Genomic DNA, 24888 nt, shown 5'->3' with positions numbered 1-24888 from the left:
GGGGGGAAGAGAGAGAGAGAAGGGGGCGTAGGGCAGAGAGCCGGGGGGAGTGGGGGGGGGGGGGTTGCAGAGAGTTGGGGTGGGGGGGGGGGGGGGAGAGAGAGAGAGAGAGAGAGAGAGAGAGAGAGAGAAAGAGAGAGACGGGGGAGGGGGGAGGGAGAGAGACGGGGGAGGGAGAGAGACGGGGGAGGGAGAGAGACGGGGGAGGGAGAGAGACGGGGGAGGGAGAGAGACGGGGGAGGGAGAGGGTAAAAGAGAGAGAGAGAGAGAGAGAGAGAGAGGGAGAGAGAAAGAGGGGGGGGAAGCGAGGGGGAGAGAGGGAGGGGGAGGGGGGGGGGAAGAGAGAGAGATGGGTGAGATTGAGGGAATGCATTTCAGAGGTTCATGCCTCAGGTACCGCTGCCAATACTGGGGCAAAGAGAGTACGAGGGGAAGATGTAACAGGCTAAAATTAGAGGAACATAAGGTTTTTACAAGAATGTACAGAGGAGTGAGGCAGTGAAAGTCTTTTCAGTTAAAGAATGACAACTGTAAAATGGAGACATGGCCAGACTGGTAGCTAACATAGATTGGCACTGGGTGTACAAGACAAGGCCATTCCCAGTTGCTTCTTCACCTACACCACCTTCTTGAACCAGTGCAATCAGACGGTGCAGGTACCTGAAGGTTACTTCCCCCCAGTGAAGGTGGTAGAGGATGGGATGGGAACCTGGAGAATAAGGCACCTGCTGACCATGGATGGTCAAAGTTGAGAGTTTGCTCCAAACCACACTCTCCAGTTTCACTGTTCTGACAGAGTGGCTGCTTTCACATGCAAAAGGACTAACGCTTCAGAACTATTTAGGGCTGTGACTTTTGCCGATAAGGTCTACATTTACTCTCCATCTCGAAGTTCCCCTTGAGAAGGTGGCTTGGCCATTTCAAGGTGTGGGACTGGCCTCACGTGTAGGCATCATTTCAAAGGCAGGTCTCTCTCACCTACAGAACACAGGGAACCAGTTCAGTTTATCAGACCATCTGACAGCTTCATCTCCCTCCTCATTGAGATCACCTTCTTATTTGCAGGACATTTTAAATTTGTACATTTTAAAGCAAACTGAACTCATATTGCCAAACGGAATAAATAGGAAGACTTTATCAGACAACAGTGATTGGCTGGAGAAGCAGAGCTGACAAGAGCTGTCTCTTTGTCTTTATTTCAGACACCAGAACAGGCAGTAGGAGCAGATTCAATTGTGACTTGTGAACAGGAGCTTGTGAAATCTGTGAAAAGGAATAGTTCACAGGGTGATGAGAAAGAGCAGGAAACTAGAATTCATTAGGCAGTGCTTTGAGAACCATCACAAGATGAATGGGCTGAATGGCTTCCATCTGTCCTCAATCAGTTTGTGATTTTATAATTAATAGTGCAAGTCTCTGGTGTTATAGTGCAAGTTCCAGTGTTGTTATCAGTGTATGACTTTACGAAAGGGTGGGAAGGCCAAGGCCTTCAGCACTTACACCCAACATGATCCATCAAATATCAATAACTATTTCCTTTGAAACCTATCATTTAAAAACTCTAGGGACTGCTGTTTGAGGCTCAACTGAAAGAGCACCTTCTCAGAGAGACTCCTGTGAAGGGTGGAAAGGGAGCAGGTCCTCTCCCTTCCACCTGGCTTGTCCATCAAGGTGCCTTAGCAGTCACTCTGCCCGCTATTTCCGCTGGCTCTCCTGCCTCCTTTGAGGCCTCCTCCGTGCCCATCTTGTTGGGGTATGTCCGTTCTCCAAAGATGGTGCTGCCAACCCTCACATTGGTCGCCCCCACTTCGATCTGCCAGTAAAGAAAAACATTGGACAATGTCCTGTGCTCCTCGGTCGATACCCACCTCCCCTTCTCCCACACAGACACACATTCTCCTATCCTGCACCAAACAACTGTCTGCCTACGCCAGACAAGTGGGGCCAGGCTTGTGCCAGCCCTGCCTGCTCCACTTCAGTGGAGTTGCTCTTAACAAAAAACTTTATCAACTGCAGGAAAGTTTATCTTTGAAAGAAAAAGTCCACATCAGCTCAGAGAATCAGTTAGCTGAAACACAGGAGCAGACTGTTCTGACCATTAGGACTGACAGGACCATTCAGTTAGTCCCATAACAACATCCTTCCCCATCGCACTGCAATTGTCTCTTCACTGAGTTGTTCCGACTGGAACTGCTCCCAAAGGCCTCTCACGCAGCTAATGATAATTCACAGCATAAAACAATTCTCACCATCTCCCCTCTACTAAGTTGGTTGCTCCAGCCAAACTGAAGTCGAGTTCTTTCAGCAGCTGGGAACAAAGGCCAGCAACGTACTGAAAGCACAAAGGTGCGAGCAAAGTCAACACCATTTGCAGGTATCGCAGGGTGGTACGCCAACATGAAGACTGTAGGGAGGAGAACACAATGGAGATAGCTCCAGCAGAGTTTCACAACTCTATCGTATTTCAGCATGGTCCACACGTGTCCAAATGACAGATCAACACTGTCAGCTGGTTGGTCTTTAACTCAGGGTCAAAACACCAGCACCTAATTTAATATTTGTGGGATCTTGCTGTGTGTTTCTTGGCTGCCAATTTTCCTTACCACACCACAATGTGACTACACTTCAGAAGTATTTAATTGGCTGTGAAGCACTTTGGGACGTCAAAGGAAGTATAAAAAATGCAAGTTGGCTTGTTCTTTTAATAGAAGGAGGTCAGGAGTCGGGGGAGGGGACAGAAGAGGAAGGAATCCCAGTCCAGTGTGTGACTGTTGGGAGCGGAAAAGCCACTCCCACACCTAGCTGAGCGACCACTGCTGGTGGCTGAACTTTGCCCCTGGCCTGGGTTCATGGTGAATGACACATGGACGGGCAGCACATTCAGGTAACTGAGTGGCAATGAGGAAACCGAGACCTTTGCCACATTCTGGGCTGTGTCACTGTGGGACACTGCAGGAACTAAGGCGAGTGTGCTGCCTGCTCACCAGATTATCAGTTGTCCCGACACAGAGAGTCTGGAACACATTAGAGTCAAAACCAAAAATATTTATTTGTGCAAGGAAATGAGAGATTAGAAACCCACTGGAGAGGAAATCCAGAACAATTAGAGAGACTTACAGCATGTTCGTAGTCTGTTGACATGCCCATGCTTAGCTCCACTGTTTCCAGAGGCAAGTTTAATTGATCACACAGCTCCTTACGACGAGTTACCAACACCTGAATTGGCAAAGAAATGAACTTGGGTCAAGAGTTGAATGCAGTGCTCACTATGGTAGCCTCTGGGCTCTTCCCAGAGGCAGATGAGCAAATTTCCTACCCTCTCCACAACGTAGGATCACCCAGGAACAGACACCATAGCCCATCGAGCAGAATTAGTCTGGATTGCAAAACTAGGACTGATGTCTGACCAAGCCCCACCAAATCGAGCACAGGAATGCATCAAATGACAGGAAGGCTTGGAACAATGTGCATTCTCAAAGATACAAGGAGGCTGGAAGGGAGACAAACTGCAGGAGAGGAAGTGAAAGGTGATTAAGCCCCTTAAACTTGACTCAGCAGTTTGGTGAATTCGTATCAAATCCCACTCGACTATCAATGCTGTAGTTAGGGACCTCCCCGGCTGCTCAGTCTGAAAGTATTTCAATTCAGGAAATTCCCATGCTAGTTTTCCAACAGCCCATGACCCTGACCTCCCCTCTTCTCTTCACTTCCTTTTTAATTCCTAACCACCTGAGCTGTGTGCTCCCCTCCAAATGCAATACCTTTGTCTTTCAGCAATGATGACCAGGCCTTCAGGTGTTTTGGCCCTGACTCACTGCAGTTCGCTGCTGTTTTACAATGCTCCTTCAAACACCCCTGTTTGATCATCCATTTGTTCACCTATCCCAGGATCTCCACACATGATTGTCTGGCAGGTACTGTTGTTAAGTCTCTTGGGACATTTCCCTCCATCAAGGCCATTCTACCAGTACAATGATTTGGAGATGCCAGTGTTGGACTGGGATGCACCAAGTTAACCACCTGATGAAGGAGCAGCACTCCGAAAGCTAGTGTGCTTCCAATTAAACCTGTTGGACTATAACCTGGTGTTGTGTGATTTTTAACTTTGTCTATCAGAACAAGATGTTAGTGCACAGGAAGAATTGCTCCCTCAATGTGGACCAGCATTCAATCCACTTCCTTAAACATTCACTCCTGTCACAGTAGCAGCAAGGTTCATCATCTACAAGATGCACTGCATCAACTCAGCCAACTGACTTAGAAAACACCTTCCAAATCCACAACCTCTACCACCCAAGAAGGCCAATGTCCCTACAGTGGGTACACAGAAATCCTCCTCCAAGCCACACTCACTATCCTGATGTGGAAATAAATGACTGTTTCTTCAGCGTTGCTGGGTCAAAATCCTGGAACACCCTCCCTCATGGTACTGTGGATGTACCTACACACCGAGAACTGCAGTGGGTCACTAACGCCCTTTAAGGAAGCAAAGTGCCATTCTTACCTGGTCTAGCTTACATGTGACTCCAGACCCACAGCAATGTGGTTCATTCTTATCTGCCCTCTGGGCAACTAGGGATAGACAATGGTTAGTTTACATGCGATTCAGGGTGAGCTTGGCAAGTGGATACAGAATTGGCTAAATGGCAGGAGACAGAGTGGCGGTGAAAGGTTGCTTTTTGGACTGGAGGCATGTGACCAGCGGTATTCCGTTGGGTCCTCTTTTGTTTGTCATTTATACAAATAACTTGCCTGAGAATACAGAAGGGATGGTTAGTAAGTTTGCATGTAACACCAGAATTGGTGGCATTGTATTCAGTGAGGAAGGTTTTCAAAGATTACAAAGGGATCATGATGAAATGGGTCCATGGGCTGAGAAACGGCAGATGAGAATTCAATCAGGATCAATGCAAGGTATTGCATTTTGGTACAACAAACAAGGGTAGAGCTCCTACAATGAATGGGAGGGATTTGGTATTATTGTAGAACAGAGGGACATAATTATTTGAAGTTGTGTGACATATTGACAGGGTGGGTAAAAAGATGTCTAGCATGCTTGCTTATTGCTCAGTCCTGTGAATATAGGAGTTGGGAAATCATATTGAGGTTGTACAGGCCTTTGGTGAGGCCTCCTCACTGTGGAATACTGTGTCCAGCTCTGGTCGCCTGGTAATAAGGAGGATACTGTTAAGCTGGAGAAGGTTCAGAAAAGATTTACCAGGATATTGCCAGGTATGGAAGGTTTGAGTAACAAAGAAAGAGTGGACAGGCAGGGAATTCTTTTCACTGGAGCAGAGGAGGTTGCGAGGTGACCTCGAAGTTTATAAGATAATGAGGGGAGTAGAGAGAGTTAATGGGACTTGTCTTTTCCTGAGGATGGGTGATTTCAAAACTAGGAGACCCAGTTTTAAGGTGAAAAGAGAAGGATTTAATTTTTTACAGAGGGTGGTTTGCATTTGGAATGAACTTAAGCAAGTGGTGAATGTGGGTATAAATACAACATTTCGAAGACATTTGGAGAAGTACATGAATAGGAAAGATTTGGAGGGATATGAGCCAGTAGCAGGCAGGTGGGATGAGTTTATGTTGGGATGATGTACAGCATGGACTGGTTGGACCGAAGGGTCTGTTTCCGTGCTGTTCAACTCTGGAAATACTGGTCTAGCTGGAGGTAACCACATTCCATGTGTAAATCAAACAAAAAAGACAGCTCACCAGTGCCCTCTCCAGGGCACTTGGGGACAGGCAAAATCGGTGAAAGGAGTTAGTAACGCTCACATCCCAGAACCAAAAGAATTAAAAGAAGCCTGTTCCAACAGTGAATTAGATCATGGCTGATCATTATCTCAACTCCCATTCACTTGCCCGGATTTCATATTACTTGGTACCTGCCAACAAAAACATGAATGGGTTGGCTGATGGCCTCAGGATAATGAGAAAGAATCAGGCCAGTGTCGTGCTAAGGAGCACAAAATTGTAATGACGACATAATCTGTGTGTGCAGCTGAAGCTTAGTCAAAATCACCACCAAACCAAGTCGATGCACTTTACACGTATCAAAACGTGGGTCAGTAAATCAGAACCCACGGAAGTCAATGATTTTAAAAAAACATACCTAACAGACCTACTGAGCTGTGTTCGTTCACTCCTAAGATTTGGGTGTCAGAGGATGTGCCTGTCCATCCCCAATTGCCCTGAGGATAGTTGAGTCACCATACCACATTACTGTGAGCCTGAAGTCACATGTCAGTCGATCAGGTGAGGACAGTAGACTTCCTTCCCTGAAGAACACTTGTGAACTCCATGGGCTTTTATGACATTGAGAAAAAAAATAAAACTCACAATAGCAGACAATTGGGGATCAGAACACTTCAGCTTTTTAAAAATCAAATCAGAAATGTGATAATCTACAGGTAGCATGTTCTTAACCAATTGAACAATACTGCACCAGATGATTCATGGCTGTTTTGGGTTGGTCCCAAACAACTGTGTTCCAATTTAACCGTACAAAGGAGGAATGAGAGTAGGCCACTCCGCCCTTCGAGCCTGCTGTACCATTCACCAAGATCAAGGCTGATCGGATGTTAACCTCAACTTGACATTCCTGCATATCCCCGTGAACCTTTCAGCCCCTCGGTCATGAACAATCCATCAACCTCCACCTGAATAACAATTAAGGATCCCTTTTGATGAAGGGAATTCCAAAAACTTGCAACCCTCAGGGGAAAAAATATTTCCTCACTTCTGTTTTCAATAGGCCACCCTTATTTTTAAATAACATTAAGAGAAGCAGTTAATCTGGCACTGAGCCCCCATTGTGACCCTTTGCCCGAGGACAAGGCAGCAGATGAAGACACTGAGAAAGTTGCTGAAACAAAGGTCAATGCTGGGAGAGGCACCTGATTCAAGAAGGCAAACTTTCAAGAGGAACTGACAACTCACAAGGCCCGGAGGCTCAGTACTGATCGAGATGTGTTCTCATCTTTAGCTTCTACAGCTTGACAGCTGAAAGGCAGCTCTACTCTGGAGCAATCGCAGTTACAAACACAGAGAAACGAGATTGCTGAGTCTGATCCGCCCTTCAATAATATTGTGACATGTCCTGACAAAAGGTGATGCACCTCCATGTTTAGCTCCTTCTCTCTGCGCTACTTCACCTGTGGATTATGCTCCAGCATCTTTAGCTTTTATTGTGTGGAAGCAGGAGTTTCTACAGAACCTGCGCTTGAGGCAAAGTGGTTACAGCATTCCACAAGCTATCCAAATATCATTGTGAAATTCCTGTCACATCAGCCTGACAACCTCAAGTCCAATTCAAAAGGAACACAAATTTAAAACCTGAAACATTTTCTACAATACTGAGGGAGCACAGCACTGCCAAAGGAATTCAGACAAACTCCCCCAACAGCCTATTCTAGAAGCTGGATCTCAAAAGTACTTGAACACTTTGTGAACAGGAGCAGCAAAGTTCTCCCTACTGCCCTGGGCCAATTTTATTGCTCAACCAACAGCACAGACACTCCTTCTCCAGTCATTAGTGGGATCCTGCAGTATGTAAATGGACTGTCACCTACCAACACACCATATCGCAACACTTCAGAAATACTCGGTTGAGCGTTCGAGTGTTTTGGCACGTCCCGAGTTTGTAAGGATATGATAGAAGAACAAGCCTGTATCCATTTTTACCTGGAAGTCAGGATTGGGCCCCTGACTCAGGTCATAGCCATATCTTCCGATAGTCATCAGCCCGACAAATTCTAGGCAGGGGCAGTTGCTGAGGATGTGCCGGACTGTATCCACAGTCTCCTCCACAGAAAGCCCATGCTTGCCTGGGAAAACAAAAAGTAAGTGACAAGCAGACCAAGCACAGGCCAGCTCCCCCATCTGCTCCAGAAACCCCCACCCCCAGCCTGCTCTCTTGATTACCCCTGCTTACAACGACACAGGCACCTCAAACAAAATTCCTCATCTTTGTTGCAGAGTTCCTCCAGAACCTCTCCTGCGATCTTCTTCACTCACAGTGCTCCTCCATTTTGTCCCTTTTCACCACCTCATCATCGACAGCAATTGCTTCACAGTCCCTCCCTAAACTTCCGTCTCACAGCTTTGCTTCCTTCCTTGAAGACACAGAAAACATGCCTGACCGAGCCAGAGATCACACATTACTAACATCTCTTCGAGTACAGTGATTTCAAGTTGTGTTTGATGCTGCTGGTAGGGTTTTGTTTTAAAACACAATTAACATGCCGCAAAAATGCCAGCCAGCTGAGCTCCCAGTCCTCTGGCCTGGCCAGACCCCCTCCTCCCCATTCCCTGCATCTGTGCTTGTCCAGTTATTGAAGAGAAGTACAGCTTTGTGGAGGTCCCTGGAGTTCACAGGTCGAAAGGAAAACCATGAACTGGTCCAGACACCTGCAGTCTCCTTATCCCCCCAACTGCAAAGGCACCAAAACCTGATGCTGCCCTGAAGGACTGTTTCATCAAACCGTTGATCATTCCAAAACTAACCTTCACAAACTCAAGGCTCAATTATATTTCCTGCATTTACTTTGCAAATATTCCTGACCTACAATTACACATTGATCAGGAACCCAGATGACCATAAACTCTGCTGAAATTCAGTGTGAAGCAATTCAGAACAAACAGGGAGACTGCAACAGCACCTTCAACTCCAGAGTCAACAACAGGAAGCACCTTCTCAACACACATTCTCAACCTTGCTCCAGCACTCTCACTTACCCATCACTTTCCCCTTTGAGAAACCCCTGCATTGTTCCTCCTGTATGCTCTGAGTGACAATGAGTCACCTCCTGCTTCCAAACCTCTCTCAATCCAATGGTCCTGGCTTCAAAACCCTCTCCAGAGATTTGAAGATCAAGACTCCAGCTGACACTGTCACTCCACAACTCACTAACCACTGTCGTGTCATACAGATCACCTTTCAGATGAGATATTTAGCAAAGTTCTCCTCTGTTCATGCGCTGCACTCTTCGAAGATTTCTCCTGCTTCCCTGGCTTCGACTCATCCCTCATGCAACACCACATCCTCCTTCAATTAGTCCCCACTTCATGTTGACTCCCTTCACATTGTTCTTATTAAACAGAGTCAATATATTCACTTCACACCGCCAGCCAAATTTCAGTATCCCTGCACCACAACCAGCCTTTCTCCTATGGAAACCCCCAAACGTTTCCATTCTTGTCCTCAATCTCTTTCCCATTGCCATCCTTGGCTTCAGGGCCAGCCCCACCTTGTTCCAGAGTATTGCTCATCTATGGCCTTGCCTCCTGTTCTCTCCTTTCACCTCCAGGGTCTGTTTATCTTCTCCTACCTTCCCCCTCTCCCAGACATTCTGAATTCACCCTCATGGGCTGAGCCCCATCCTATGGCTGATGTTGGTTACTGCAGGTAGCCCAGATATTTGCAATGACCAGTATCTGCCACTAGATGGGGCCTGGCTAAGCTGAATGCGCTCTATTTACGAGAACGTACGAGGGAGGGAGGGAGGGAGGGATAGAGAGAGGGAGGGCAGGGGAAGATAGACGCCGCAGGTGAGAGGAGAGAACAGAATCCCTACAGTATGGAAGCAGGCCATTTGGCCCATCGAGTCCACACTAATCTTGTGAAGAGCATCCCGCCCATAACCCACTCCCCATAACCAATCTCTACATTTGCCACAGCTAACCCACCTTCCTGCACATCCCTCAACACTTTGGGCCATTTAGAATGGCCAATCCACCTCAACTGCAAGTCTCTGGACTGTGGGAGGAAACCCACGCAGACACGGGGAGAATGTCTCAACTCCACACAGGGAGTGGCCCGAGGGTGGAATCAAACCTGGGTTCCTGGCGCCATGAGATCATAGCGCTGACCAATGAGCCACTGTACCATCCTGGGTCAGCTCTGCTTTCCTGTCTGCACCCACCCGCCCCACATCCACAACACTTTCATCCCTTCTATTCAAGATTTTGTTTAATTCAATTTTAATGGTATGAATAACCACACATCAACCTCACATCCCTCCCAGAAGCAGGAGACAAGCCTGTCTAACCAGTTTTTTGTAAAACAAGCCCAGTAAGCAGCCAAGTCAGTACTGTCTGCACGACTTCTCAATGAATCAGCTCAAACACAGCCACCAGGATCCAGGAACAGACACGGTAGGTAATGTTTTGGGGAGTGGGGGGGGGGTTGGTGTCCCTGACTACCGGGTCAGGTCAAAGCCTCCCCACCCCCGCAACAACCCACCCTCCAATCCTGGCACCTTCCCGTCACCGCCGGAATTGCAAAACCTGCGCCCACGCGCCCACATCCCCCCCCCCCCACCCAAGGCCCTAAAAGAGCCTTCCACATCCATCATAGTTTTACCTGCACATCCACCAATATCATTTATTGTATCCGTTGCTCCCAATGTGGTCTCCTCTACATTGGGGAGACTGGACACCTCCTAGCAGAGCGCTTTAGGGAACATCTCTGGACACACGCACCAATCAACCAAACCGCCCCGTGGCCCAACATTTCAACTCCCCCTCCCACTTTGCCGAGGACATGGAGGTCCTGGGCCTCCTTCACCGCCGCTCCCTCACCACCAGACGCCTGGAGGAAGAACGCCTCATCTTCCGCCTCGGAACACTTCAACCCCAGGGGATCAATGTGGACTTCAACAGTTTCCTCATTTCCCCTTCCCCCACTTCACCCTAGTTCCAACCTTCCAGCTCAGCACTGTCCCCATGACCTGTCCTAACTGCCTATCTTCTTTTCCACCTATCCACTCCACCCTCCCCTCTGACCAATCACCTTCTCCCCATCCCCATTCACCTACTGTACTCTTTGCTACCTCCTCCCCAGCCCCATCCCCCCATTTATCTCTCCACCCTTTCTGCCTCTATTCCTGATGAAGGGCTTTTGCCCGAAACATCGATATTCCTGCTCCTTGGGGTGTTGTCTGGCCTGCTGTGCTTTTCCAGCACCACTCACTTTTGCCTGTCAGATCCAATTAGGCCCAGGGAGGGATTCGGAAGGTGATTCCCACACAAACTGGATTCACTGCACCGCAATGTTCATCAGGAAACCCAAAAACTGGAATAGGACCTCAGCAACATGTTCTACAGCTGCATCCCAACCATAGGAGAAAGTGAGGTCTGCAGATGGCAGAGAGTCAGTTTAGTCTTTCTGCAGTCCATACAGGATAAGGTGGTTTCATGGGCAGGTGCTTAGGAAGGAGACATGGCTGAATAACCTTGCAGTGAACACTCTCAATCCCTTCAGAACACCTCCATCAGATCCAACTTCACATAATGAGGCAGTGCATTCCAGACGTTAGTCATTCAGTGCCCCAAACTGCTTTTCCTCATGTCACTTTTCAGTCTTCAATCCATACCTTCTCGCTCTTGGTCCCTTCACGACTGGTGGGTCCAGTTCCTCACTCTCTAACTCTGCTCATCATTGTCAATTCTACCAGGAAATCTCCTCCTGTTTTGTCCAATGAAAACAGCTCCAACTTCTCCAGAAACAAAAACAGAAATGGCTGGAAAAGCTCAGCAGGTCTGGAAGCATCTGTACAGAGAATTCAGAGTTAACATTTCAGATCGATTGACCCCTTCTTCAGAACGCTGATTTATAGCATCTGCAGTTTGTTTTGATTTTTACTCCTAACTTCTGAAAGTCCTCACCTCAGGAGCCATTCACAGGAACCTCTTTGCCACTGTCTTCACTGTGCTCACATCCTTTGCAAAGAGCCACACCCAGAACTGAAGACATGACTTCAGCTGAGATCACACAAACATCTTATACAAGTTCAACATCACCTCCTCGCTGGTCTCCTCTCTGTGCCTGTTAATAAAGCCTGTGGTACAATATACTTGATGAATTGCTCTCAAACTGTTCTGCCACCTTCAAAAGAGTTCTGCACAAACATTCAACCATACTTCACAAGCTAACAGAACATGGCCAAACCTTAGAAGACTGACATAAAGATTTCAACAGCAAACTGGCAGAGAAAGAACTCTCACCCCATCACAGGGACATTCAAACCCTGTCCCTGTGACCCTGTACTTACTGTCTTCCTCACTGGTGTTGACTTGGACCATCACCTTCAACCTCTGAGCAGCTTGCTTCTTCTGCCAGGCTTGGTTGACTTTATCAGCAAGTTTGATGGAGTCAATGGTCTCAATCATGAACAGGTTGGGAGCACCTATCAAGGGAGGTTCACAAAGATAAAAAAGGTATCTGTCAACAGACTGAAGGTTTGGAAAGAGAGACTCCTGTGCGTGAGTTCAATCCCCCATGAATGACCAATACAACACTGTTAGGAACAAACTGCTTTCACAAATACTGCATCAGATTGCTAACCAAGAGCCTGCTTGTGTTTGAGTTCCCACCACCTGACTAATGTGAACTGAAGCAAGAGTTCACTGCTGCTTCCAAGAGCTTCAGTCTCATAGGCTATCAGCTATGATGGTGTGGGGAGATAGAACATAGAACAGTACAGGCCCTTCGGCCCTCGATGTTGTGCTGACCTTTCATCCTACTCTAAGATCAACCTAACCCACATTCCCTTCATTTTCCATCTTTCCTTCAGTGAAGCGACCAGAACTGAACACAATATTCCAGGTGTGATCTAACCAGGGCTCTATAGAGTTGCAGCATAACCTCATGGCTCTTAAACTCAGTCCCCCTGCTAATGAAAGCCAACACACCATATGCCTTCTTAACAACCCTATCAACTTGGGTGGCAACTTGGAGGGATCTATGGACAGGGACCCAAGATCGCACTATTCCTCCACACGGTCATGAGTCCTGCCTTTAACCCTGTATTCTTCATTCAAATTTGACCTTCTAAACTGAATCACTTCACATTTATCCAGGTTGAACTTTATCTGCCACTTCTCAGCCCAGTTCTGCATCCTGTCAATGTCCCACTGCAACCTCCAACAGCCTTCCACACTACTCACCACTCCACCAACCTTCGTGTCATTGGCAAACTTATTATTCCTCATCCAAGCCATGTATACAAATCACAAAGAGCAGAGGTGCCAGAACAGATCCCTGTTGAACACCACTGGTCACCGAGCTCCAGGTTGAATACTCCCCATGTACTACCACCCTCTGTCTTCTATGGGCCAGCCAATTCTGTATCCAGACAGCCAGGTTTCCTTTACTCCTTACTTTCTACATGAGCCCACCACAGGGAACCTGATCAAACACTTGGCTAAAAACCATATACACCACATCCACTGCTCTACCTTCATCAATGTGTTTTGTCACATCATCAAAGAATTCACTAAGGTCTGTGAGGCATGACCTGCCCCTCACAAAGCCATGCTGACCAAAGCTAATCAAACTATAGTTTTCCAAGTAACCATAAATCCTGTCTCTCAGAATCCTCTCCAATAATTTGCCGACCACAGGCATAAGACTGATTAGCCTGTAATTCCCAGGATTATCCCTATTCCCTTTCTAGAAGGAGGGAATAATATTTGCCAGCCTCCGATCATCTGATGCTACTCCAGTGGACAGTGAGGATGTAAAGATCATGGCTAAAGGTGCAGCAATCTCTTCCCTTGCGTCCTGTGATAACCTTGGATATATCCCGTCTGGCCCACGGGGCTTATCCATCCTTATATTTTTCTAAATTTCCAGCACATCCTCCTTAACATTAATCTGTTCAAGCATGTCAGCCTGTTTCACGCTGTCCTCACACATGACAAGGTCCCTCTCAACAGTGAATATTGAACCACATACTCATTAAGAACCTCCTTTACCTTCTCTAACACAAGGCACAAGTTCCTTCTACTATCTCTGATTGGCCCGACCCTCACTCTGGCCATCCTCTTGTTCCTCACATAAGTGTAGAAGGCCTTGGGGTTTTCCTTAATCCTCCCTGCTAAAGTTTTTTCATGCCCCCTTCTCGCTCTCCACTCTTCAGTTCCTTTCTGACTACCTTGTAACTGTCCTGTGCCCTGTCTGATCCTTTCCTCCTCAGCCTTAAGTAAGCTTCCTTCTTTCTCCTGACTAGATGTTCCATATCTCTTGTCACCCAAGTATCCTTCACCCTACCATCCCTTCCTTGCCTCAGTGGGACATACCTATCCAACAGTTGCAACAAGTGCTTGCTCCTGAAGCGACCTCCACATTTCTATCGTGCATTTCCCTGAGAAGGTCTGCTCCCAATTTATGCTCCACTGTTCCTTCCTAATAGCATTGTAATTCCCCCACCACAATTAAATACTTTCCCATACTGTCTTCTCCTTTGCCTCTCCATGACTATAGTAACGGTCAGGGAGTTGTGATCACTATCACTGAAATGCTCTCTCACCGAGAGATCTGACACCTGACCTGGTTTGTTTACAAGCACCAAATCCAATAATGGCCTCCCCTCTCATCGGCCTACCTACCTCTCATCGGAGCCCTTCCTAGACACACCTGACAAGAACTGCTCCATCCAAAGTATTTGAACTAAGGAGGTTCCAATCAATATTAGGAAAGTGTGACATGACAACAACCCTTTTATTTCTGCACCATTCCAAAATCTGCCTCCCAATCTGCTCCTCCATGTCTCTGTTGCTATTGAGGGTTCTATAGAAAACTCCCAATAAAGTGACAGTGCCTTTCCTGTTTCTGACTTCCACCCATAGTGACTCTCTAGACAAACCCTCCTCGACTACCTCCCTTTCTGCAGTTGTGATACTATCCCTGATTAGCAATGCCACTCCCCACCTCTTTTACCTCCCTCCTTATTCCTTTTGAATCTAAACCCCGGAACATCCAACAACCATTCCTGCCCCCTGGAATACCCAAGTCTCCACAATGGCCACAACATCATAGCTTCAAGTACTGATCCATGCTCTAAGTCCCTCCCCGTTTTTCCTGACATTTTTTGCATTAAAACTGACACACTTTAACCCATCACACTGACTGCAACTTTGCCCAATCACCTGTCTAGCCTTCTTCACAGATTCTCTGCACGCTGCATCTGCCTATTCACCAGCTACCCCATCCTCTGATCCCTAGCTCTGCTTCCCACTCCCTCTGCCAAACTAGTTTAAACCCTCTCGCAGAACTCTCGCAAACCTTCTGCCTCGGATATTGGTGCCCCTCCAGTTCAGGTGCAACCCGTCCTCCTTGTAAAGGTCCCACCTTCCCCTGAAGGTATCCCAATGATGCACGTATCTGAAGCCTCCCTCCTACACCAACTCTGCAGCCTCGTGTTCATCTGCACTCACTCTCAATTCCTAAGCCATAAAGTGACAGTTCAAGTCCCACCCTGAGACCTTGGTGTGTAACCAAGGTTATACTCCTGATGTACTTGGAGTGCTGCAATCCCAAATGCTGAAGAGACATTCAAGTCCACAGCTCATCTGCCCTGTCAGGAGACATAAACAATCTCATAGCCACCACTAGTTACTCCTCAATTGACCAACGCATGTAAAACCAGCAGCCAGTCATCAGAAGAGAGCTACCATAAATCCCTAACTCCGCAGTGAGTAAGACACACAGCCAAGCCGTCTGCAGCATTACCTATCAACTTGTTGACATTGTTTTTTTGCAGGTGTCCGATAAAATGCCACTTGATGTCGGGGCACACAGAGAGAATCTGCAACCAGGGAGAAACGGAGTCAGTTAGATGATCAGGCCGAACCAACGGGTTCATGCATCATGTCAGCATTTCAAGAAACACCATCAATTCCCCCATGAAGAAATACAGCAACAGATGCACATCAATACTGTTCACAGCAATGTCATCTACAGATGTATGTCTGCACACACCCATCTCATTCTGACAATTACACTTTGTCAGCTGACACATCCTCAAAAATGCCTTTCTGAATGCTGTGGGAGAGGATCTTCAGCAGACAAACTGCTGTGATTCAATCCAGCACGCTTCCAGCAGTTCCTGAAGAACAGTTAGGGATGGAGAAGAAATTATCTTGTAGTGACACAGATAGACAATCTGTTGAAGGATAAACTCTTGCTGAATTCAGATGAATCCCAGATTGGTTAGGCACACAACTTGCCATGGAGATCAGGCCATTTGGAGACAACCTCTTGGACTTTAATTAATATAATCCCAAGAGCAAGAAAACTTCCAGGAGATGAACCCACCATCCATGGTAAATCAGAATATTAAAAATGGTATCAAGGCAAGTGAAAAACTGTACAATTGGGCAAACATTTGGCAGGTCAGAAGACTGATTAGGATACACAAAAAGCAAAGAATGATCCAACAATAAATACATGGAAAAGTTCGACTATGAGAGAAAGCTAGACAAAAATATAAAAACAGACAGTAAGAGTTTCTATACATATTTGAAAGAGAAAAGAGTTGACAGACTGAGTGTTGGTCCTATACAGTGTGTGATTAGAGAATTATTAGGGGAAAATAAGGTTACAGCAAATAAATTGAACTGGAATTTGCATCAGTCTTAACTCTCGAAGTTAGAAGTAATATCCCAGAAACAGTGATAAAAACAGCAGATGGAACGAAGGGAGGGACCCAGGAAAATCACACTCACTAGAGAACGGGCACTGAGTAAACTGCTGCAGCTGTGAGCTATCTGGAGCTAGGGTCCTGGTGGACATCATACTCAGATGTTGAAAGAAGTGGCCAGTGAAATAGTCGATGTGTTATTTTACATTTCCCAAAACTCCATTGATTTGGTCGACAGCAAATTTAACTTGTTTCAAATAGAGGGAGACAGAAAGCAGGAATCTACAGGCCTGTTAGCCTCATATCTGTCATGAAGAAAATGCCAGAAGCTTTTTTATTTAAGTTAGAACAGGGCAAGTAGGCAAATATCTGACATAGGGATTACCATGTGGGAAAATGTGAAATTGCCCATTTGAGCAAAAATAATAAAAAGGAAGCATATAATTAACTGGTGAGGGATTGCAGAGATCAGAGATGCAGACAGATCTGGGTGTCCTTATGCATGAATTGCAGAAGGTTATTACCCAGGTACAGAAAGCTAACATATTCTCACCATTTACTGGGGGAGGGGAATTGAATGCAGGGGCAGGGAGGATAAGCTTTAGGGAGGACAAAGTGAGGACTGCAGATGCTGGAGATCAGAGTCGACAGTGTGGTGCTGGAAAAGCACAACAGGTCAGGCAGCATCCGAGGAGCAGGAGAATCGATGTTTCAGACATAAGCCCTTCATCAGTAATGAGGCTTGTGGGCTGGGGGGTAGAGAGATAAATGGGAAGGGGTGGGGCTTAGGGGAGGATAGCTGAGAGTGCGATAGGTAGATGGAGGTGGGGTAATGGTGATAGGTTGGAGCGGAGGGTGGAGTGGATAGGTAAGAAGGAAGGTGGACAGGTAGGACAAGGCTGGTGCCGAGTTGGAAGATTGTATCTGGAATAAGGTGGCGAGGGGAACTGAGGAAACTGGTGAAATTCACATTAATCCCGTGGGGTTGGAGGGTCCCAAAGTGGAAGATGAGGTGTTCTTCCTCCAGGCGTCGGGAGGAGGCCCAGCACCTGCATAACCTTGGCGAAATGGGATTGGGTGTGGGAGTGGAAGTGTTAGGCCACGGGACGGTGGAGTTGCTTCGTGCGATTGTCATACGTTTCAGTCATAAGAGCTAAAGTTGCCACAGACTTACCAGATCATCGGGCTGCTCCCTCACTACAGACAGAGAGATAGAAAGAGAGACAACTGGTGGTGGTTTCACCTGAGGGCGACACACCTCATGCAAGGGGAGAGGTTGAGAAGGAGAGGCCTTCATGGTAACCTCAGCCAGGGCAGGAATTGAACCCATGCTGTTTGCATGACAAACCAGCTACCAATCCAAGTGATTCCCAATTTATAATCAGTTCAACAGGGCATTGGTGAGACCATATCTAGAGTACTGTAGCCCGTATTGATCAGCTTACTTCAGTAAGGATATACCTTGGAAGTAGTTCAGAGAAGATTTAGCAGACTTGTACATAAAATGGACCAATCGTCATTTGAGAAAATGTTGGACAAACAAAGCTTCCATCTGCCGAAGTTAAGGAAACTAAGAGGCAACTTGAATGAAACAAAATTCCAAAGGATTTTCACACTGGAGAAGTGGTTTCCTCTTACAGGAGAACGTAAACGTCGGGGTCACCATTATAAAATCAGGAATGTCCATTTGGAACAGGAGAAAATGCCTTTCTCTTCAAGGGTTGGATCTGCTAAGAAGGGAGGGGTGAGGAAATGTTACTCACAATAGATGAAACAAGGCAACTTGGTGTGGTCAGCAAGGTGTCCCAGTTTGATGTAACCCGATGTTATCTCAAGGGGACCCAGGGCTTGGCACAGTGTCAAGAGAGACCGGCACAGTCACAAAATGGCCCAGACACCTGGTGGTGGCAGAGTCATGTTTGAGCCAATGCAGTACCCAGTGGTGGTGGTGACTGCATTGACAAGGCCAGCAAGGACTCAGTGCTGAGGGTGTGGGTGGAGATAAGATGACCCTGAAGAGTGGGTAACTTCCATTCCTCTGGCAGTGGGGCATCGAGGAGGACTCATGCCTGATCACCAGGCTCGTCGCCCATGGCAAACCAATTAACAATAAAGGTGAACATTTTTTCTTCATTTCTCTATCCTGCTGCCTTTCTATCCCATGGTTTGGTTTTATTTTCTGAGTTTTAAGATGGCACTGGAGAGTAGCAACACCACACAACACTTTTCACTGCATTTTGGGATAAAATCCACACGGCAATGAATAAGTCACATCAAATCACTCAAAGCAAGGGAAACAACAGTTACTGTACCTGATTGTCAGAGGCTTTCTCCACCAGCTCTTGGACCTGTGAGTGAGAACAGAGAGATAGCTCAAAAATATCTGAAACCCAACATCAGTCAGGACTAACCAGTTGATTGAAAACCCATCTACCACCTTAAACATTGACTCTCATTCCCACACGAGGCCAGAAACACAAGGTGCATTGCAACTGCACATAGTTGCACACCAAGCGAATTAGGGCTGGGATACCTTTGGAGCAGTTCTTGCATAACGTCAGCAGAATAAAAGAATGACTAGGGAAGGAATAGGTCCAATCAAGGATAGTAATGGGAAGTTGCGTGTGGAGGCTGAAGAGATTGGGGAGGCGCTGAATGAATACTTTTCGTCAATATTCACTCAGGAACAGGACATTGTTGTCGATATGAATACTGAGTCATAATTAATTAGAATGGACGGCTTTGAGGTTTGTAGGGAAGAGGTGTTGGAAATTCTGGAAAGGGTGAAAATAGATAAGTCCCCTGGGCCTGATGGCATTTATCCTAGGATTCTCTGGGAAGCAAGGGAGGAGATTGCAGAGCCATTGGCCTTGATTTTTGTGTCCTCTTTGTCGACAGGAGTAGTGCCAGAGGACTGGAGGCTAGCAAACGTGGTTCCCTTGTTCAAGAAGGGGAGTAGGGATAATCCTAGTAACTATAGGCCAGTGAGTCTCACTTCTGTTGTGGGCAAAGTCTTAGAGAGAATTGTAAGGGATAGGATTTATGCACATCTGGATAAGAATGATGTGATCAAGGATAGTCAGCATGGTTTTGTGAAGGGCAGGTCGTGCCTCACAAACCTTATTGAATTCTTTGAGAAGGTGACTAAGGAGGTAGATGAGGGTAAAGCGGTAGATGTGGTATATATGGATTTTAGTAAGGCGTTTGATAAGGTCCCCCATGGTAGGCTACTGCAGAAAATACAGAGATATGGCATTGAGGGTGAGTTGGAGGTTTGGATTAGGAATTGGCTCTCTGGAAGAAGACAGAGGGTAGTAGTTGATGGCAAAGGTTCATCTTGGAGTGCCGTCACTAACGGTGTTCCGCAAGGATCTGTTTTGGGACCATTGCTGTTTGTCATTTTTATAAATGACCTGGAGGAAGGGTTAGAAGGTTGGGTGAGCAAGTTTGCGGATGATACGAAAGTCGGAGGAGTTGTAGACAGTGAGGAAGGATATGGCAGGTTACAGCGGGATATAGAGAAGCTGCAGAGCTGGGCAGAAAGGTGGCAAATGGAGTTCAATGTAGCTAAGTGTGAAGTGATTCACTTTGGTAAGAGTAATAAAAAGATGGATTACTGGGCTAATGGTAGACTACTTGGTAGTGTGGAAGAGCAGAGGGATCTTGGTGTCCATGTACACAGATCTCTGAAAGTTGCCACCCAGGTAAATAGTGCAGTGAAGAAGGCATATGGCGTACTGGCTTTTATTGGTATAGGAATTGAGTTCCGGAGTCCTGAGGTCATGCTGCAGTTGTATAAGACTCTGGTGCGGCCGCATCTGGAATATTGTGTGCAGTTTTGGTCGCTATACTATAGGAAGGATGTGGAGGCACTGGAACGGGTGCAGAGGAAGTTTACCAGGATGTTGCCTGGTATGGTAGGAAGATCCTATGAGGAAAGGCTGAGGCACTTGGGGTTGTTTTCATTGGAGAAAAGAAGGTTTAGGGGTGATTTGATAGAGGTGTACAAGATGATTAGGGGGTTAGATGGGTTGACAGTGAGAACCTTTTTCCACGTATGGAGTCAGCTATTACAAGGGGGCATAGCTTTAAATTAAGGGGGGGTAGATATAGGACTGATGTTAGGGGTAGGTTCTTCACTCAGCGAGTCGTAAATTCATGGAATGCCCTGCCAGTAGCAGTGGTGGACTCTCCCTCTATATGGGTATTTAAGCGGGCATTGGATAGGTATATGGAGGATAGTGGGTTAGTGTAGGTTAGGTGGGCTTTGATCGGCGCAACATCGAGGGCCGAAGGGCCTGTACTGCGCTGTATTCTTCTATGTTCTATGTTCGATGTTCTAGATCGCAATCTAGTGCAACACAAAACCTTTCATCATTAGTTCTTGCCCACATACCAACAGCACAGCAAGAGCCACAAAAAACTGCTGTCACCACCTTCTCAAGGGACAACATGGAGATAGGGTGAGGTAATGGCCAAGTGGCACAAATCACCAGACTGTTAATCTGGAAAGTTAGTTTATGTTCTGGGGACCTGGGTTCAAATCCTGCCACAGCAGATGGGTAGTTTGAATTCAACTTTAAAATAAAATCTGGTATGAAGAATCTACGTTCACCATACAACAACTGTCAATTGTCAGAAAACCACATGTGTCTTAGTAAATCTGCTATCCTCACCGGATCTGCCTGACATGTGACTCCAGACCCAAGCAAACTGCCCTCTGAAATGGCCAAGCAAACGACACACTTTCATCCATCACTACCAAGTCTCACCAAAGAAATGAAACCAAATGGATGACCTGGTATTGACTGAGGTACAGACAAAAAGGCGACAGCAGGAAGAACCCTGTCGAGCCTGCAAACACCTGGTGGCTTCTGCCAAAACTGGGAGAGCGGTCTCACAGACTAATCCAGCAGGAGCCTGACACAGCCACCATCAGCAGCCTTGGATATGTCCTGTCTCACCAGCAGGACAGACCCAGGGGAGGTGGCAGCACAGTGGGATACAGTGTAAGGAGGCAGCTGTTCTGGGAGTCCTCAATGTTGACTCTGGACGCCGTGCAGTCTCACTGCTTCAGGTTAAACATGGGCAAGAAAACCACATACCATCCTCCCTCAGCTGATCAATCATTACTGCTCCATGTTGAACAACATTTAGAGGAAGCACTGAGGATGAGATAGGAGTACAAAACGTACTCTGGATGGGGCATTTCATTGTCCATCACAAAGAGTCACTCAGCAGTAGGACTACTGAACAAGCTGGTTGGGTGCTAAAGGACACAGCTGCTGGATTGGGTCTGTGGCAGTTGATGAAGGAACCAACAAGGAGGGAAGACATCAATCTTCTCAACCTGCTGGCTGCAGATACATCTGTCCATGACAGGATCAGTAAAAGGGACCACCGCACAGTCCTTGTGAATATGGAGTCCCAACCTCACATTGAGAATACCCTCCATTGTTTTGTGTGGCAGTATCACCATGCATAATGGGACAGACTTCAAAACAGATCCAGCAACTGGAGACTGGGCATCCATTAGGTGCTGTAGGTGTTCAACAGCAGCAAAACTACTCCAGCACAATCTGTAACCTCATGGCCTGGCTTATTTCCATCCCCCCCACCTCCCAGTCATTACCATCAAGGCAGGGAATTAACCCTGGTTCAATGGGCATGCCAGGAACAGCATCAGGCAGACCTGAGAATCTCATGTCAACCTGTTGAAGCTACCAAACAGGACTACTTGTGCGTCAAATGGCATAAGCAGCAAGTGATAGACAGAGCTAAGCAATGCCACAACCAACGGATCAGATCTCAGCTCTGCAGTCTTGCCACATCCAGTTGTGAATGGTGGTGGACCATTCAACAGAAATATCCACATCCTCAATGACAGAAGACCCCAGTATGTCAGTGCAAAAGATAAGGCGGAAGCATTTGCGAAACTCTTCAGCCAGAAGGGCCATGTAGATGATCCATCTCAACCTCCTCCAATGGCTCTCAGCATCATCAATGTCAGTCTTCAGCCAATTCAATTCACTCCATATGATATCATAGAATCCCTACAATGGAAACAGGCCCTTCAGCCCAACAAGTCCACACTGACCCATTCCCTGATCCTATTTCTCTACATTTACCCCTGACTAATGCAACTCACCCAAACATCCCTGTGCACTATGCCCCTGTCCGTGTCCCTCACAGATGAGTCCTGACAATATTCCAGCAATATTGTGCTCCAGAACTTGCCATTTCCCTAACCAAGCTGTATCCGTCCAGTTACAGCACTGACATCTGCCTAACAACATGGAGAATTACAGCAACTTTACAAACCCGAGAGTGTTCCAGTGCACACAATTGAATAAGTCATCGAATAGGATGCTTCACCTCCACAAGAGAAGAGGAATTTAGCAGGCGCACCTGACAGTGTTGCACTCCTGCAGTGGTGTGCTGCAGTTTCCGAAGAGTTGGAGATGTATCTCCCCCTTCGGGTGGTCCCTCAGAGGAAACAGTCAAATGTAAATTCCATCGGCAAGTGTTTGGTCAAAGAGGTGCGTCACCAGCTCCAATGCCTGTCACTCTCCTAATGAGGACAGGGGAACGGGAAGGAAGGGGGATGAAGCCACCAGTTACTCACATAGTTTTCCCCAAAGTGCCGTTGGCCGTGATGGTAAGCTTCTATCATGAGGGTCGCTGGTTTGGTCTTTCCAACAGCCACCAGGCGCGGCGTGACATCAGGGAGAGCCTGGGGACAGAGAGAGACACAGACATGGTCAGAGACACGGGTCAGAGTCAGGGTCGGGGTCAGATTCAGGGTCAGGTTAGGGTCGGGGTCAGAGTCAGGGTCGGGTCAGAGTCAGGGTCAGGTCAGGGATCGGGGTCAGAGTCAGGGGTCGGGGTCAGAGTCAGGGTCAGATTCAGGGGTTGGGGTCAGAGTCAGGGTCAGGTCAGGGTTGGGGTCAGAGTCAGGAGTTGGGGTCAGAGTCTGAGTTGGGGTCAGAGTCAGGGTCAGGGTCAGGGTCAGAGTCAGGGGTCGGGGTCAGAGTTAGGGTCAGGGTCAGGGTCAGAGTCAGGGGTCGGGGTCAGAGTCAGGGGTCGGGGTCAGAGTCAGGGGTCGGGGTCAGAGTCAGAGTCGGGGTCGGGGTCAAAGTCAGGGTCGGGGTCAGGGTCAGATTCAGGGGTCGGGGTCAGAGTCAGGGGTCGGGGTCAGAGTCAGGGGTCGGGGTCAGAGTCAGGGGTCGGGGTCAGAGTCAGGGGTCGGGGTCAGGGTCTGAGTCAGGGTCAGAGTCAGAGTCGGGGTCAGGGTCAGGGTCGGGGTCGGGGTCAGAGTCAGGGTCGGGGTCAGAGTCAGGGTCGGGGTCGGGGTCAGGGTCAGGGGTCGGGGTCAGAGTCAGGGGTCGGGGTCAGAGTCAGGGTCAGGGTCAGGGTCTGAGTCAGGGTCGGGGTCTGAGTCAGGGTCGGGGTCAGGGTCAAAGTCGGGGTCGGAGTCGGGGTCAGGGGTCGGGGTCAGGGTCAGGGGTCGGGGTCAGAGTCAGGGGTCGGGGTCAGGGTCAGGGGTCAGAGTCAGGGTCCTCCCCAACCTCCGGGGCCGGTCTCTTCAGGGAAGCAAGAGGCCATTCTGCCCCTCGAGCGCAGTCTATGAGCCCTCGGGGCTGCAGGGATAAGAATCCCCTGAATGCTGTGATCCGGGATCGAGTGGATCCCATTCCCTGATTACCTACTTCCGGGGGATTCCCGGGAGAACATTCCAGAAGCTCGCTCCCGCCCCCAGACCCGGGCCCGGGCTCTATCACCATTTACTGACGGGTTTATTTCATACTGACGCCCCCTCACCGCTGATCTCCTCGATGTCGCGATCTTGATGTTTTCAGTGACGGCCCGGAGCCGGACACCGACTTCAGCCGCCATCACCGCCCGACCAATCATCGCGCTCCTTCAGCCCGACCAATCATCGCGCTCCTTCAGTCCGACCAATCATCGCGCTCCTTCAGTCCGACCAATCATCGGGCTCCTTCTGTCCGACCAATCATCGGGCTCCTTCAGTCCGACCAATCATCGCGCTCCTTCAGCCTGACCAATCATCGCGCTCCTTCAGTCCGGCAATCATCGCGGTCCTTCAGTCCGACCAATCATCGGGCTCCTTCAGTCCGACCAATCATCGCGCTCCTTCAGCCTGACCAATCATCGCGCTCCTTCAGCCCGACCAATCATCGCGCTCCTTCAGTCCGACCAATCAGTGAGCTCTTAGTTCAACCAATCAGCAACCTTACCCTGACCAATCAGCGAGCTGCTTCAATCTAACCATTCACTGAATTCCCGCATCCAGACAAATCACACCCTGCGGTAAAACCAACCAACCGCAGACCTCGGTCCTCGAACCAATCACAGCGCAGCGTTGCAGACCAATCACCGAATGCCCCAGAGCACCCCCAGGTTATCCAATCATTGTTCAGCCTTTGACAGTTCAATCAGA

General features: G+C 47.9%; 1 protein-coding gene across 2 annotated transcripts; it reads right to left on the bottom strand.

Moving 5' to 3' along the window:
* Positions 1–118: 118 nt before the first annotated feature.
* Positions 119–24350, bottom strand: plpbp (pyridoxal phosphate binding protein). 2 transcript variants are annotated; one of them, XR_011953838.1, is made up of 9 exons: positions 24249–24350; positions 23053–23160; positions 18740–18775; positions 15518–15593; positions 12057–12191; positions 7687–7829; positions 3118–3216; positions 1599–1813; positions 121–978 (listed from the first exon to the last, which is right to left on the bottom strand). XR_011953838.1 is itself a non-coding variant. In XM_072553874.1 (8 exons), exons 1-8 carry the CDS (start codon positions 24339–24341, stop codon positions 1667–1669), a joined length of 837 nt encoding a protein of 278 aa, XP_072409975.1. In that variant the 5' UTR covers positions 24342–24350; the 3' UTR covers positions 119–1666. The 2 variants fall into 2 exon arrangements, 1 of the variants encoding a protein (XP_072409975.1); XM_072553874.1 differs by having other exon boundaries at positions 119–1813.
* Positions 24351–24888: the final 538 nt, after the last annotated feature.

This window comes from Chiloscyllium punctatum, chromosome 35 (assembly GCF_047496795.1).
Source record: "Chiloscyllium punctatum isolate Juve2018m chromosome 35, sChiPun1.3, whole genome shotgun sequence".
NCBI lineage: Eukaryota > Metazoa > Chordata > Chondrichthyes > Orectolobiformes > Hemiscylliidae > Chiloscyllium > Chiloscyllium punctatum.
Note: the sequence above shows the minus strand (reverse complement) of the source record. Positions and strands in the feature narration are given on the sequence as shown.

Coding starts and splice junctions, on each gene's coding strand:
- plpbp (XM_072553874.1), bottom strand. CDS start 24,341: ATGATTGGTCGGGCGGTGATGGCGGCTGAAGTCGGTGTCCGGCTCCGG. Junction 23,161..24,248: donor CGACATCGAGGAGATCAGCG/GTGAGGGGGCGT, acceptor CTCTGTCCCCAG/GCTCTCCCTGATGTCACGCC. Junction 12,192..15,517: donor CAATGTCAACAAGTTGATAG/GTAATGCTGCAG, acceptor CTCCCTTGATAG/GTGCTCCCAACCTGTTCATG.